Source organism: Puntigrus tetrazona, chromosome 14 (assembly GCF_018831695.1).
Source record: "Puntigrus tetrazona isolate hp1 chromosome 14, ASM1883169v1, whole genome shotgun sequence".
Taxonomy (NCBI): domain Eukaryota; kingdom Metazoa; phylum Chordata; class Actinopteri; order Cypriniformes; family Cyprinidae; genus Puntigrus; species Puntigrus tetrazona.
The window spans coordinates 26451789-26469288 of NC_056712.1; the positions used below are offsets into that span (position 1 = coordinate 26451789).

Sequence of the window (17500 nt, forward strand, 5' to 3'; positions counted from 1 at the left end):
GGAAAGAGCTTCTTCCAGAAGACCTTCGCCTGCTCAATCTTAGCCAGGGTGGGACTGACCCTCACCGGCCGACTGATGTCCACCTTCAGAGCTGACAGAGAGAGAGAGAGAGAGAGAGAGAGAGAGAGTTTATTTATTCACGATTTGATCAGACGGCTGACCTGGAGGGATGTGTTAGGCTACTTTCAATAGATTTTCTTAGAGCTGTTTTGAACGCATTCATTTACTGGATCGCCAGTTCTTTTCATTTTAAGGTATTTTTTCATTATAATTTACTGATTCAAATTAGTAATCCATAACGATTATTTACACAAAGCTGACTGATAAAGAAGTGGTTATCTGCCGCACACCCTCCACTACACCACTGCATAAATATATATATATATATTCTTATTTTCTTTATTTTTAATTCTTGAACTTGCACATGCATTCACCCCACTTACAAATTGCACAAATAATGTTATGAGATTAATGTTTTAGATACAAAAACTGTAATATCTTCTTGTCAGGAGTGAATGACACTGTTCAGAGGTAGTAGAAGTGATCTGACGGTGAGGTGAACTCACCTGGTCCAGACAGGAAGTCTCTGATGGACACAGACAGCAGCGGCGGGGGGATTCCTGTCCGGCTGTCGACCTCTCCTGCCACCGTCTGCAGCCAAAACACACTGTAGTCCAGCGCCTCCGGAAGAGACTTCCCTGCGTCTGAGAGAGAGAGACACGGTTATATCTGTGCAGGGCTGGTCGGTCTGAAAGACGCTCGGGACGCTATTCTTTTCTTTCTCTAAACAATGCATTAAAGGAGCATTAATAAGCACTGTTTTGTTAATAGCTGTAACCAAGGAAACAGAGTATTCCTGCTGCTCCAGAAGCGCCTCCTGCTGGCAGACAGTGGACCTGCGCCTCATTCAGCTCCTCATTTGTATCTTGTGTGCTGCTGTTTGTAATCCGGTCATTCATTCTTATTTACTGATGGTTAACTTGTCTTTATTAATGTTTGAATTTTATATTTGTTAGGCTAGTAGTTTTTACTGTGGTATTAAAATTGGCATTAAGAATTGTATAATGTAAATGGTATTTAAAAAGCATCGGGGACAAAACACAATGATGCTTACAACAAATGTCATTGTATTCTTCTGCTTTATACTGTTCAGTGCTTTGATGCAACCTGTGTTGTTAAAAGCTCTATAGAAATAAAAATGATTGATTGATTAATATGTTAATTTCATTCAATTAATAGAAGTTAACTGAAAGATTTTTGCACCCAAACATTTCAATAAAACAATTTTTGTTTTACTTGCCTTTGAAGCATCCTAGGTGTATATGACTTTCTTCTTTCAGACGAATCCAGTCAAAGTTATATTAAAAATAATCTAGGCCAGTGTTTCCCCTGACATTATTTTAGGGGCGACCCACCCCCCTAAGGTCAAGAGAACTGCATTTAATTTTTTTTCTCTATAGATCACAACAGAAGTCATTTAAAGGTACCTTTCTTATAAAATGAGTCTATTCTTCTTTTATTAAAGAAGATAAATAACCTTATGTTATTTATCTTCTTCATATGACAGCATGTCATATAGTTCTGCCCAGATGCGCACACACACACACACACACACACACACACACACACAAAAAATGAAAGGTGTACTAATGTACTGAAGTGGCTCTGACGGTGATATTAATGTCTCATCTCACTAAATGAGTATATAAATATATGAACTACATCTCCAGAGCTGCTCTGCTCTTTAACAGTCCAGAACACGCTAAATAAAGCACTGTCACACATAATAAAACATGCCTCACACGGCTCAGGGGTGAATACAGGCCTGCTGTAGCAAATCCATGGCCTTTGACTTCCCTTTTCACTACAGAAGGCCGTTATCCTCCCCCTGGAGCCGTGTGAAGCATGATTTATTATGTATGCACACACAGATAGTATTGAAGCTCCGCTGATCTAGACATTGATGTTTCAATAACTGAAAATTGAGTGTTTAATCTAGTCATTATTCTCCTATTTGATTCTGTTCAGTGCTCTGACACAATCTGTATTTTGACATTGACTTGACTTTATTTCACGTCTTCTGAACTGAATGCAGCAAACACCCGTTTATATCCATGGAAAGGTTTGGAGGACAGTTTTTAATGTAACTCTGATTGGATCCGTCTGAAAGGAGAAAGTCACATACACCTAGGATGCTTCGAAGGTAAGGAAGTCGGATTGAGTCTGTCTCAGAACAAAACCCTGTGTGGATTATTACAATTAATGGCTAAATGAATGTTTGGAAATGCAAACAGTTTGTTAACTACTAACACACTACAGCATAAGGTAAAAAATAACTGAGCTGTTTAAAACGAATGTCTGGATCGTGCTGGCCAGCGCTGTGTTATGTTGAGGTCTGTTAGCGTCTCTCACCCAGACTCCTGTAGTTGGTGGAGACTCCCTTCAGCGCGAGGTCGAACAGAGACAGCTCCAGCCTCTGTTTGCGGTGGTGGCAGCTGGTTAAGACGGACGGCTGAGTGACCTGCAGGAACAGCAGCGGCTGGAGACTGCAGTCTTTATCTCCTCTCCGGCCCGGCTGCCTCACCACCGTCACGCCCAGAGCCTGTCGAGCGGAAGAGCGGGCCCCCAGGACCCCCGGAGCCCCGTCCACAGCGTTTGCGTTGAGCAGATCCTCTGCGGTCAGCGAGGACAGAGCCCCGGGCCGAAGCGTCTGGTCCTCCGGGGGCTCTGAGGGGGGTCTGGAGGCGGCCGAGGTCGAGTACGTCATGAGAGAGATGCGCCCGGCGGTCAGGAACACGTCGAACGGGATGAAGCTGAGGTTCTTGGTGATGGTGGGCTGCTGCGACGGCCGGGCGAGGCGGTGCTGAACGATCCGCAGACGGGCGCTGTCGCTGCCGAAGCCACTGTCCTGACCGCAGGGGGCGCTGCTGCCACACACACTCTCCACTGAGACCGCGGACTGAAGCTGATGACCGCACACCTGAACACACAGGTCATGAGGGGCAGGGTTTTAATTAAGATTTAAACATCATCAGAAAGCTGGATGAATAAGTTGATGTATGGTTTGTTACAACTATTTTAAAATCTGCATACAAAATATCTCCATGGAACATGATCTTTACTTAAAATACTAATGTTTTTTACTTAATTTTAATTTTGACCAATTCAATGTTGCTACAAATTAAAATGAAAGGCATAGTTCACCCAAAAGCTTACACTACGCTGGCGTCCTGGATCATCCCTATTGTGAACATGTGTAGAGTTCAGTTTAGAGATTACTGTTTATTAAGTTTTAAATAAGAAAACATTGATTCACTTCAGGGTGAAGTATTTTTGGGTGATATATTAACAAGCTGAAAATATCTGAGGAACTGCAGTGGGCGGGGCTTTACTGGATGGTATGGCATGTAAATGAGACGTGGCATCACACACACACACACACACACACACACACACACACACACACACACACGCTGCATGGCTGATGGAAGGTCAGATCCAGTTCAGAAGCGGTTCCATCTCATGAGAAACCTCATGAGCTCAGAGCTCAGTGCCAGAGAATGTTCTCCTCAAATCTCAGAGTTCCTTTTGAAGAAAACAAAAGCACTTAAAACAAGCTCCATAAAGCGCAGCGGCCTCATTCTGCCTCCTGTGAAGTCGTCTTCGCTCAGAGACGTGACGGAGAGAGACCCCAAACTCACCGCTCTGCAGCTCGACCGCAACAAAGACGGCGGCGGGCCAGAGACGCAGAGACGTTTCAGAGGCTTCGTTCTCCTGCGTAACACACACTGCAGGAGCGAGCAGACACACAGACAGGGATCTGAGCACCAGGGGTCAAGGGTCAGGGCCCAGGTGAGAGATAGTGAGCTAAACTTTATTAAAATATACTTAATTGTGCAGCCCTATCCTAACTTAACCAACAGAGAACTGAATTAATCTGAATAATAACTGGTTTGAGAAGACCTGCACAACACAAAAGAAGACACTTTGATCCAAACACATTCAGTGTTGCTGATATCCAGCCTGTTTGACATCTGAGAGCTGCGTGACTTTGGGTTAATTTTTACATAAAACATGAATCTACTAGAGTTATACATGAACATTCTGCTGAACATCTGCTTTTGTGTTCCACAGAAAATCGGGTTTATTCAATCCTATAAGAGGATGAAGACAGAACCCATCACCTTTATCAGGAAACCTGGGCCGTGAGGAAGTTAAACTCTGTGATGTGACTTCAGAGAGCAGCTAAACCTCAAACATTAGGTCATGATGTCGCTCTTTAACCCCAGCGACTCTATGCTTTGGTTACAGCAATGAGAAACAGCGACGCGAGGAGGCGGGTGAGCGGGAGGTGAAGGCAGAGACGAGCCAGGTGTCTCTCTCAGACTCAGGGGGTGATGGGAAACCGCAGGACGACGCTGGAGTTATTCACCGTCTGCTGAAGCATGAAGCCGCTGGCAGCCACAGTGTTTACAGCGAGACCGACCGGACGCACGGAACAAACCGCTTCATTTCATCTCCATCAGAACTGCGGCTCGCCCCGAATGTGACACCAGACAGAACAAAACACTGCGTTACTATAGAAACACATTCCCATCAGCACCAGAACAATGACAGATCACCCAGCGGAGCACATTCAGAGCTGCTTCGGGGAATTCTGTGCATGTTCACGTGGTGAAGTAAACATTTTCCACTGCTGAAATAAAATAAAATAAAACCTAACATGACAGAACCGAAAACAAACTAAAATATATTTTCATGACTCCAAAACGTTAAACAATTTAAAATGATGGCAGTTATGATGAAGCTTGGCAGCCCTAAAACAAAACCCAAATAAATGAAGAAAACACTGAACAACAAACTACAACTAAACTAAAACTTTGATAGAGTGAATGGTAAGAAGAACTAAATAAAAAAATGAACATTACACGCATTTGGCAGATGCTGTTTTCCTAAGGTTCATGTGTTCTCCGGGAACAGATCCCATCATGCTGTCTTTGCTAGTCATACTCGTGCTATTTAAGATTTCATGACACAGATTTTTTAACCCTAACCTAACCCTTTTTTTGCACACAAAAAAACTAACTAATAATTATGTGGGAAAATGATTATTTTCTGCCCTCATTCTTTAAGATTTAATAATCAGCCACTGTTATGATTGGCTAATGTCTTCACATTGGGAAAAAGTCTTGTGAGTGATCAAAATAAAAATAATTTTCAGACAAAACATTATGAAAATGTTAACAAATGACTCTCCATGACAAAACTAAATCCTCCGGGAAGCCATTAAAATAAAGATCACTAGTATCTCCTGCTGATATCTGCACAAAGACATGAACGAGCTGTGTTCATCTTTCACTGCATTCGTCCTGCGTTCTGCTGTTCTTAATTCACTCCGAATATCTATCAAACTGATCGGACTAATTCAGCTGTTGGTTGTTTGTCTTTAATCTAAAAACCGTGGAACGCAGCTGCAGTGCTTTAATCTATCAATCACGTTTATACTCAAGTTTCTATTTCACGCCTACTGTTTTCTTTTATCTGCTCCATTTCATTTCTCCTTCACTCCATTTTTTCGCAAGCTCATCAAACAGCAGCAGTAAGTAAACCATCTGTCACTCACAGTGAGTAAAAGATCGTTAAAAATGATGTAAAAGAGGTGTGTGAACTTGAAACGATGTCAGACACTGATCTCCCTGCTCACCGGGTGATGAGATGCACAGCAGACTGTTGTCTCTCAATGGCTGGATGTCTAAGTGTTGCCCGCAGAATAACAGACAACTGAACACATAACACTAATACACTTCTATTATTCAAATCCAGTAAAGGATTGTTAGGCTGCATTAATTAGATCAGCCAGAAAAGGGAACACTCATAAAACACCATGTACTTGTGACATCATAAAAACAATGGCATCTACTCTAATATTAGTCTGTTTCTTTCTTATTCTGTTTCTCAGTTTGTATCCAGACTAGATGGTGGATCAGCACCCAGAGATTATGTTCATCAGAGACCAGAACACCTAGATGAACCCCGTGGACCGACCACCGGAACCAGACACACAGTCCTTTACACAATCGTAGCTGCATTTCAAATTTTACTAGAAATGAAGTGCTGGTCGTCTGAAAAGAGGAGGCCTCTGAGATTTCTCCATTCTGTCACGGATGGGGTTGTGGATCCTTGACGCCGTCACCTCTGTCTGGGGCACTTCATTTTAAGTAATTCCCATCCATATATAGAATATATAGAAATTTGGTTTCTCACAAATGAAATGAAATATTAACAATACAATTTTTTTCTTTTCCTAAATTAATAATTATGAGGGCTACAAGGCCAAAGTGTACAGCACTCTTATTGGTAGCTGAAAGCATCATCAAAATAGCCAAATATTAAATAAAGAAGAAAGGACATTTGTTCCTGATCACCTGTTATTTTAAACGTGTGATGCTGCTTATACAGGTGGATGTTTTCTCTCCTCAGTCCAGCCTGACCAAACAGCGCTCAAGTTAACAGGCATTACCCTTCTGTAACCGTGACCTGGTTTGCCCTCAGAAACCAGAGCCGTGGGTCAGGCACCCGGCCTCAACGCCCATATTTGTTTCTCTTCGGTGTAATTCTGCGCCTTATGATTTTATCTGGGGTTTCACGCCAATTCTGACAAAGCGTTATGAGCGAAGGCCTCAGCTGCTACTGATCTCAAATAGATCGTGTTTCGGAGGTGAATTGGGGAATGTGGCACGCCGCCGGTCTCGGGCACAGTGCTGAACTCAGACAGCCGAGCTGTTTTGACTGGCTGTCAATTATCAGTTGATTCTTGTAAGAGAGGTCAGCGAGCGTGGAGAGAAAAAAGAATGATTTGGTTTCATAACATAGCCTGGAAGGCTAAAAACACCAACCCTGAGAGCGAATAAATATTTGAGATTAGCCACAGCGACATCCTACTTAGCAGATGTTTAGCAGCTAAAGCGGCCGTCATTTCAGTTTGAACCGCGAGAGGGAGAAAGAAAACATGCATGACCTTCCAGGAACGTGTAAGTGTCCAGTTCACAGGTCAGAGACGCAGAACACCTGGGACACGCTGCAGACCGTTTCTTATCTCGAGCAAATCTTAACTCAATTTGGGATTCATATCCCATCTTACAAAATCATATATTATCTTAGGAAATCTCAGACAACATCAACCAACCAACACTGGATCTCCTGATGAGGTGAACAATGGATAAACCAAACCGGCAAGCTTTTGACAAAAACTAAAACTTTGATGAGTTCAGAAGAAAAGGGAAAGCCCATAGACAAAGCTCACAAAGACAAAGACAAGGAGTTACCAAAATCAACCATACAGCCGAGTCTGTGAAGAACAAACTGTTGGAGAGCGCATTTGAAAGCATTTATTTTTTCATTAGCTTTAACAAGTTTTTTTTAGGACAGCTGTGGGGTTGCCCTAAAGTTAAGACTTTTTATCAAGTTAGGTGGATTCTGTAAAGCCCCCTTCCTATAACACACTTAGGACATGCTCTTCTGTAATAGCTCTAAATGTGGCCCTAACATAAATTACCACGGTTTCCGAAACAGATAAGATTTTAACGTGAAGATCTTTCTGTAAAAGGTAGAGAATTGATCTGAGCTCTGAGGACGTCAGCATCAGCGACCTGCAAGAGAACCGGAAATGTTTCTGAGGAATCTTAAAACAAGCAGACAATCTCATTCCAATCCAGCCCTCACATCCTTACACCGAGCTCTGAGCTGCTCTTCCTCACGGCCTCCTCCTCTTCCTCAAGATTGTTTCTGAGCTTATAAACTGATGTGTTATTATTCATGTTGATGTCTATAAACATGTCAACGGTGTAACGTCAGGACAGAGGCAGAGCGTGTCCACTGGAGGGCGCTCCGGCATGACTTCACACACTGGGCTGTGAAATATCACGTCCTGAACCCAGGTGAACTCTGGGTAGTGACGCTCTGGGTCTGCAGGGGAGGCAGAGATGATTCAGCCCAACATCACTCCCACAATCAGATCCAGATGTGTCTCACCTCCACACAAACCCACGGCCGCCCCGAGACACACGAGAAACCAGACGCAGAGCGTTTCCCAGGCGCTACACCGTGTGTGTGTGTGTGTGTGTGTGTGTGTGTTAGCATGTCAACGGCACTCCGCCATTAGATGCTCTTAGCTGCACATCAGACAGGGAGAGACACAGGCGCTCTCCTCATCCTCACACAGGCCGCTGCCGTAAATATTTTTACTCGACTCTCCATTAGAGTGTGTGTGAAAGGCTTTAGATTAAAGTGTGTGTGAGAAGCTTTTACTGAGGCGCCGCGCACCTCCTCTCTGTAAACACTAGAGCATGATGGGAAGAGAAGAGTCCAAACACACGGCACCATACAGACAGACAAACAGACGCACACACAAACACACACACACACACACCAGACAGACAGACAGACAGACACACACACAAAGACACACACCAGACACACACACACACACACACACACACACCAGATACACAGATACACACACACACACCCTCACTTGGCTAAAAGGCAGTAAGTGAGTGTGTATTAGGGTCTGATGGTCTTGTCACACTCCATCAATCTGTCTTTTGTTGTTTTGGTTCATGTCATATTGTTATTTTGCTTTTTAAGAATACTCCATGTGTGTCCCACATCAATGAAACTTTTGCCATCCCAGATCAAGTACAGATAAAAGCTGACTGATTTGAAAGGACTTTTGTCTTTAGTGAATAGACAAATTAATAGACAAATTTATTGCACAAAGCGGTGCATGTGTGTGTGTACTGGTTTTTGAGTTTTATGGGGCACAAATGTGTTTAATGACATGGGTATGAGAGAGGTATTACAATCTGAAGGTGGTTTAAGAAGACACTGACAATGTCCCCATAATTCAAAAGACTGTAAGAGGTAGGTTTAGGTGTAGAAGAATAACACATACAGTCTGTACAGTATAAAAACATGCATGCGTGTGTGAATGTGTGTGTGTGTGTGTGAGTGAGTGAGTGTGTTTGTGTGTCTGTGTGTGTGTGTGTGTGTGAGTGTGAGTGAGTGTGTTTGTGTGTCTGTGTGTGTGTGTGTGTGTGTGTGTGTGTGTGTGTGTGTGTGTGTGTGTGTGTGTGTGTGTGTGTGTGTGTGTGTGTGTGTGTGTGTGTGTGTGTGTGTGTGTGTGTGTGTGTGTGTGTGTGTGTGTGTGTGTGTGTGTGAGTGTGTGTGTGACTGTGTCTCTGTGTGTGTGTGTGTGTGTGTGTGTGTGTACCTCGGCTGCGGTGTCGTCTGTGCTCCTCAGCATCACATTGGCCTGCAGGAGCTGCTGAAGTAACTGGACCTGGTCAGCGCTCAGAAACAGATCCAGGCTGGACGTCACGTTCATCTCCAGACTGTGGCCACACACCACCACCTCCTGCAGACACACTCTCCTCCGTTAAGGATTCACTTTATTTAGCTGTTTTTCATTTTTACAGCTTTAACAGACACAGCTGATCATCAACCATAGAACGTGGACAGAGAGAATCATGGGAGTTTTTTAGCTGAGATCTGATTGGATGAGCCACGTTTGAATCTGACAGCTGTGACACACACTGGATATTAAAGCTGCTAAGACTAACCCTGACGACCGTAAACATTACTGCTGGAGTTAAAGAGGTGTCTGATTAAAAGCTTTTCACTAACAGAACGTGTTTAGATCTCTATTCGCTATAACCATCCTCGAGCTCTAAACCTGCATGTCAGATGGTCTCAGGACGGCTTTTCTGTCCAGGTTTATGTAAAGTGAAAACAGCGGCTGTTTGTTTAGTGATTTCAGTATTTAAGGTCAAGCATGGAGCTGACGTCAAAACCTTACTGAAGCAAACAAACACACGGAGAAAGTATTACTGTGCAAAAACCGAGAAGCTGTTTGTCTCGCTTCAGCAGCAGCTTCAGCTTCTCCAGCAGCTCCAACTTCCCCAAACACTCCAGCGTCTCTTCCTGAACACACACGCTTTCATCTGACAGAAGACAGAGCGCACGCACACACACACACACACACACGAACCTCGGCTGGGCTGTGATCCGCTGACAGAGGCTTCCGGTAAATTACAGCTGGAGCTGCTGTGATGCGCACAGAGAAGTCTGTGATGATCGGAGACAGGATCACTCGCTTCTCCTGCTGCCGGCGGATGCTGGAACACACACACACACACACACACACACACACACAGACACAGACACAGACACACACACACACACACACACACACACACACACACACACACACACACACACACACACACACACACACAGACACAGACACAGACACACACACACACACACACACACACACACACACACACACACACACAGACACACACACACACACACACACACACACACACACACACACACACACACACACACACACACACACACACACACAGACACACACACAGACACACACACAGACACACACAGACACACACAGACACACACACACACACACACACACACACACACACACACACACACACACACACACACACAGACACACAGACACACACACAGACACACACACACACACACACACAGACACACACACAGACACACACACACAGACACACAGACACACACACACACACACACACAGTCAATCTTACAGAGCTGAAAACATCATCAAACCTTTTGCAGTATCTCATAAACAAACACAAAGCCACAGAGGATCATGTCCTACACTGTATAAACCTGAAACATGAATCAACATCATTAATGGTGTTTATCAGAACATCAGAAATATAAACAAATGAAGCTGAAGCAGAACTGAACAGCAGCTCACTGATACACCTCTCTGTGCAGGAGAAAGCAGTGCAGCTGCAGACACACACACACACACACACACACACACACACACACACACACACACACACACACACACACTAGAGACTTCAACTTACTCTCTACTACAGCACAATTGTATAAACTTGTTAAATCATCTAAACCAACATGTATGTTAGCCCCTAAGTCCTAAAAACCATTACATTTTCAGTTGTTAAGCCTCTGTCTCAATCGTTTGTGCTATAAAGATTTTCATCTGTGCTGCTTTGGTTTGTTAGATATAAAATATTTATTTAAAGGTCATTCTCAGGTCACAAGCACCAAATTTTCCCTAATAGTCTCCTTTTTGTTTGTGCTTCATTTGTGCCGGTAAAAGTTTAGTTTGTTTTGCTTTGGTTTTTAAAATATTAGACATTTCATTCTAGGCGATGATGTCACCAGCTGCAGACGGACCCTAAACAGACTCAATCATCAGCGCTTTCTGTACGCTGCGTGTGTTTCTTGCTCTCTCTACAATAAAGCTGAAGTACCAGACAGATGTTTATATTGACCGTTCACCCGTTCACTAATAGTAAAGAGTTTTAACCTGATACTATCAGTTAAACGGTTTAAAAGGATTTTTTCTACAATTATTTCTATTTGCTGCATGGTGAAAGAAAACCTATCGCTATAAAAGATATTAGTTCAGTCACGGACGTGTGCAGATGTTTTGCTACATCACCTGACGAAGCCCATCAGTGAGTGAATGTATTCAAACGATTCAGATAATCTAGAAAGTCCAGTCCCTTAATAATCTCTGGAAAGATGTCACTCCCGTTCTTCAGAGCGCATTTTAGTTTTGTCATTTTAATTAGATAACTATTTTATTTATAGGCTATTTGTTTAGTGTAGGCCTATTTCTTTTTTTATTATTATTATTTTATTCTGATTAGTTCTGCTCTCAGAAGCGCTGCTTGTGCGTTATTATTTAAAGTCTGAATCTTTTTTAAATGTATCATTACAGATATTTGTGTATTCTATTTTTATAGAATTTAAAAAAACTAATTATTATTCTAATTTGATCAGTTAATGGTTAATGTTCGGTTAACGAGAAGCGGTTGTCGCCAGGAAAATGAACTCAAATGAGCATCTCTACTCAACACTGTCTGTTTAAAACCATCCCCACAGACAGGATGTGGAATGTAACACCAACGTCAAGGAAAAGGTCTATGAGCCTATTTTGGGTCAGTTTGGAGCGTGTGGGGGGGCTGTATATAATGTAGTGTCCAATATTTTACAAACCGAAGCAGCTCCAATGAAAACAGAAACAAACAAGACTATTCAGGGTGAAATTGGAGTTTAGCGCACAAACAAAGCACAAACGACTAGCTTGGGTCCTTTTAGTTTATTACTCAGATGAAGAGAGTGCGCTGAATGAGCCATAACCATTTAAGAAGTATAGTGAGAGTTATTCCTCGTAAACTTGTACTAATGGGTCATGTTTGCTGTTTTATGTATGACAACAGAAAACAATGTTAACAGCTTTAATAGGCATTCAGTTCTATTACAGTTTGTAAAATATTGACCGCCACAAGTTTGTATCAGTAAATGAGGAGGTATCATATCATTCACAAGTGAAATAAGGAGTTCCTCAAGGCTCAGTGCTAGGACCGTTACTTTTCACACTTTACATGTTACCTCTGGGAGATATTATCAGGAGTCATGGTGTTAGCTTTCACTGTTATGCTGATGCACACACACACACACACAGCTCCCACGCTCCCACTCCCACACATGAAGTCCGATCGGATCTCTGGAACATTTGTGGGCAGTAAAACAAACACGCGGCTCTTTATAAGGTGCCACATCTGCTACTATTAAAACAATCAAACAGCGACGCTCTGATATTTATGGTGGGCAGTGGATTAGACAGAGGGAACTCTGGGATTACTGCAGGCACACGATTGGAGCGTATCCGCTGAAGATCCTGTTACCTGAACAGGTGCCAGAGAGATCACATGACCTCCGCTGTAACCCACCCATACAGCAGAGACCTCTGCAGCTAACACTCATGACTAGCAGATATATTCTACTTCCTGTCAGGGGATCATGTGACCTTGGGCTGGCACTCGTCATGTGACTGCAGTGGGTTCACACACACCTGCTGGCCATGTTCCACTCCAGCGCAGGATTCTGGGAACTCCTCTCGCCGTCTGCAGGAGAGCCGCCCGCTGACCCCTCACGCTCCGGCCGAAGCTCGTCCCAGTGAGCCGTGCCCATGTTGATGCACTGCAGGTCAATCTGATACTGACGGTCCTCGACCTCTGACCCCGGGTCACGCAGAACGCCCAGACTCAGTGCCCGTCTGAGACAGAGAGAGAGAGAGAGAGAGAGAGAGAGAGAGAGAGAGAGAGAGAGAGAGAGAGAGAGAGAGAGAGAGAGAGAGAGAGAGAGAGAGAGAGAGAGAGAGAGAGAGAGAGAGAGAGAGAGAGAGAGAGAGAGAGAGAGAGAGAGAGAGAGAGAGAGAGAGAGAGAGAGAGAGAGAGAGAGAGAGAGAGAGAGAGAGAGAGAGAGAGAGAGAGAGAGAGAGAGAGAGAGAGAGAGAGAGAGAGAGAGAGAGAGAGAGAGAGAGAGAGAGAGAGAGAGAGAGAGAGAGAGAGAGAGAGAGAGAGAGAGAGAGAGAGAGAGAGAGAGAGAGAGAGAGAGAGAGAGAGAGAGAGAGAGAGAGAGAGAGAGAGAGAGAGAGAGAGAGAGAGAGAGAGAGAGAGAGAGAGAGAGAGAGAGAGAGAGAGAGAGAGAGAGAGAGAGAGAGAGAGAGAGAGAGAGAGAGAGAGAGAGAGAGAGAGAGAGAGAGAGAGAGAGAGAGAGAGAGAGAGAGAGAGAGAGAGAGAGAGAGAGAGAGAGAGAGAGAGAGAGAGAGAGAGAGAGACAGAGAGAGAGAGAGAGAGAGAGAGAGAGAGAGAGAGAGAGAGAGAGAGAGAGAGAGAGAGAGAGAGAGAGAGAGAGAGAGAGAGAGAGAGAGAGAGAGAGAGAGAGAGAGAGAGAGAGAGAGAGAGAGAGAGAGAGAGAGAGAGAGAGAGAGAGAGAGAGAGAGAGAGAGAGAGAGAGAGAGAGAGAGAGAGAGAGAGAGAGAGAGAGAGAGAGAGAGAGAGAGAGAGAGAGAGAGAGAGAGAGAGAGAGAGAGAGAGAGAGAGAGAGAGAGAGAGAGAGAGAGAGAGAGAGAGAGAGAGAGAGAGAGAGAGAGAGAGAGAGAGAGAGAGAGAGAGAGAGAGAGAGAGAGAGAGAGAGAGAGAGAGAGAGAGAGAGAGAGAGAGAGAGAGAGAGAGAGAGAGAGAGAGAGAGAGAGAGAGAGAGAGAGAGAGAGAGAGTTGAGGTGTGATCAGATCAAAAAGTATACTTTTATAATGTACTTAAAAGTGCTCTGTTTTAACTCACAATTTTTGGAGACACAGTGAATATGAGCTAAAATGTGCTTATAACATACTATTCCTGAATGCAAAAAAATATTTAGTGACCATGTAGTATACTTGAATGAACTAGTGTATGAAAGATGGGCTCAAGTGTACTACAAGTGGACACTAAATACAAATTTTAAATAGAGATATGTAAGTGCATTTTAGCATTTCAGTATGTTAAAAGAGCAGTTTAGTTCATATTCATCGTTTCAAAATTGAGTTTAGATGATCTTGAGTTTATCTAAAGAAGTACTAAGGAATAACTTTTACTATATTAAGACTTTTTTTTTGGCACACAAATACTCACACACTCTCACACACACTCTGTGTAATATAGTAGCTGCTGTCTTTCTTTGATGAGGACACACACACACACACACACACACACACACATCACTGTCACATCTCTCACCAGACACACTGAATGTGGGGAATCAGATCCTGTGTGTGTGTGTGTGTGTGTGTGTGTGATGTGTTTATTTGCATTGGCCCGCTGCACCGCCGCTTTAAACACGGCCTGTGTGTCTAAACGCCTCCAGATGTGCTAAACGCCAGAGGAGATCTGATGTTTCTCACCAGCGTTCATAAACATCTTCACCGAGACACGCTCACATCAACACTGAACGCCGTTTCCATGGCGACAGCGATCGATCGCATCCACAGCATCACAGCAGCTCCAGCTGAACACCAGATGAGATCACAAACTACATGATCAACTAACACACACGGGCTCGGTCACACACACACACACACACACACACACACACACACACACACCTGCTGTATTATCATGAAAGCGATCATTCTGTCATTTTCTTGTTTCAATCCCCTTTGACTATCTTTCTTCTGATACACACGCTAAACACCCAAATATCTTCTTTCGTGTTCTAGAGAGGAGAGTGTCCTACACGGGTCTGAAGGTCACGAGAGGATGACTTCTGTCTGAAGTCCTAAAAACAGACTTGATTATTGTTATGCTAAATATAATTTCTCATTGTGTTTCCATGAGATCCAGCGGCTGTCTGCATGTGTTTCTCACGCCGCGTCCAGTGACATCATGACTCGTGGTCACCGCTAAATGGCCCTGTGCTCTGAGAATTCTGGGTAACGGAGCTGTGAGATTTACTGCCACAGTCAGATTCGATTGCATTTAATTTAAGCTGAAATGAGTGTAATTAGTGGCATTGAGGAGGAAATGAAAGGCTGTATGCTGAGCAGAGCGTGTTCGGTGCGAGGCGCAGCCCTTCCTGCAGGCCAAACACACGCCACACGCCTGTTCTCCATCAGCCTGATAAGACTTTAATATCCTCACACACACACATCATCATCATCAGGCCTCCCGAGGGCCGTAACTCGCCGCACGCCGACAGCAGGACGGTTCCTGAGAGAGCGCTGTGGGAACTCACCGTGTTTGAACTCGCATTTCAACATCTTAATTGCTCTGGCCATTTATCTCCCACCGAGTTTATATGTCACAAACAGCCTGTAAACACACGACGACAGCAGCCATGTGCTCCGTGGAGAGGGGCGGACCGCTATCTGACTGAGCGCTGAGGCAGACGCTGACCTTTGACCTCACGTTCACACGAGCAGTGACTCGCCGCTGCTGTTCAACTGATCAGTATGGACTGTGTCTGTCTATCAATACACTGCTGCTGAACTCCTGTCTTCTTCTTTTCCTTTATTTAGTTTTCTGGTTCTTAAGTTAACCACGTAAAAACCCCAACATTTAGATTCTCCGATAAGACGTTTTTAAATATTTCGGATGCACTTGTTTGTCTGCTACATTACATCTGTAGTGCATAGGTCTCATCTTCTATCGTCTGACTATCGTTGAATTGACTACAGAGACCGTCTCTGCATTTAATAAGAAATTGGTCACTCTCGTCATTATACATCCCTGTCATTATACTGTACAGTGCTTTGATGCAACCTGTGTTGTTAAAAGCGCTATATAAATAAAAATGATTGATTGATTGATTGATTGATCTTCATACTTTGTTGTAATATTTGTTGAAAAAAAAAAAAAACCTCTTTATAAAGAAAGAAACAGAATAAAAACTAAACCAAGTTCAGACACATGAGTGTATAGTAATTAATACACAGTAGCTTGCTTCACAAAGACCCGGCCTTCACAGGATTCTCCAGAACAACTCCAGCATTTCACCAACAAAGAGAAGATTTATCAGAAAACACTCTCTGCAACCAGAGTGATCACAAAACAAACAAAAGTGGCCATTGTTTGGATTTTTTGTTGTTTAATTAAAAGATTTAAAGCCAGAAAAATAGATTTTTTTCCGAAAGTCAGGACCAAACACATCACAAGAGGAACAGCAAAACACACGGGAGGTATAAGTGTGTGTGTGTGTGTGTGTGTGTGTGTGTGTGTGTGTGTGTGTGTGTGTGTGTGTGTGAATGTAAGTGTTGTGGTTGTCATTCTCACAGTGGGAGCGTCTCAGAATAGCATCAGAGAGACCACAACTATTCACACACACACTCACAATAGTGACATCAGTTTCGGCACAACTTCACACAATTTTAAAGAACTACTCCATGAACACTTGCCTCTGGAAAAACACCACACACACACACACACACACACACACACATACATTTGTGGTTTATGGGGACCCTCCACTGGTTTAATGGTTTTCATGCTATACAAACCCTATTTACTCTAGTACTACACCAACCATATAGTCCTAAACCTAACCCTTGCAGGAAACTACTGGCAAACAGTAGTTTCCTGCTACCAGTCAAATGTCTCACTAGTGGGTTGCCTCAGTACACACTCACACACACACACACACACACACTCACTGGTAGATGTCTTTGCGCAGGACGGAGCGTGGCAGTGGATTGTCGGCCTGAGGAGCGATGCTCACCGAACCGATCTTCAGCACAACTGTGTCTTCCTTCCTGTGCTTGAGCTGTGAATCTGAACACACACACACACACACAGGTCATCATCATCACCCTCCTCCTCCTCAGTGTGTAAGCGCTGCTGAGGTGTGTGCTCACGTGTGCTGCTCGGAGTGTCCTGCAGGGGGCAGAAGATGCGGATGACGCTGGTGTTGAGGTAGACGAGCGGCAGGCTGCTGGAGGACAGCGAGTGGGTTCTCACGGGCTGATCTCGGATCGGAGAGCGCAGCTGAGACGGAGGAGCACACACCTGGAAGACCCGGGCCACGGTCAGCAGCAGAGGGCAGGACAGCACCAGGTCGAAAGGCTGGGCGGTCAGCAGG

At 44.0% G+C, this 17500-nt stretch overlaps 1 protein-coding gene across 1 annotated transcript in view; it reads right to left on the minus strand.

The window, feature by feature from the left end:
• LOC122358112 (vacuolar protein sorting-associated protein 13B-like) overlaps window positions 1-17500 on the minus strand; it is a 93196-nt gene that overhangs the window by 27801 nt on the left and 47895 nt on the right. The window contains 8 exon segments of the mRNA XM_043257888.1: window positions 1-91; window positions 567-704; window positions 2413-2980; window positions 9272-9415; window positions 10049-10175; window positions 12962-13165; window positions 17076-17193; window positions 17277-17500. The exon segment at window positions 1-91 is cut by the window's left edge and continues 128 nt beyond it; the exon segment at window positions 17277-17500 is cut by the window's right edge and continues 164 nt beyond it. Coding sequence (XP_043113823.1) covers window positions 1-91; window positions 567-704; window positions 2413-2980; window positions 9272-9415; window positions 10049-10175; window positions 12962-13165; window positions 17076-17193; window positions 17277-17500 — 1614 coding nt within the window.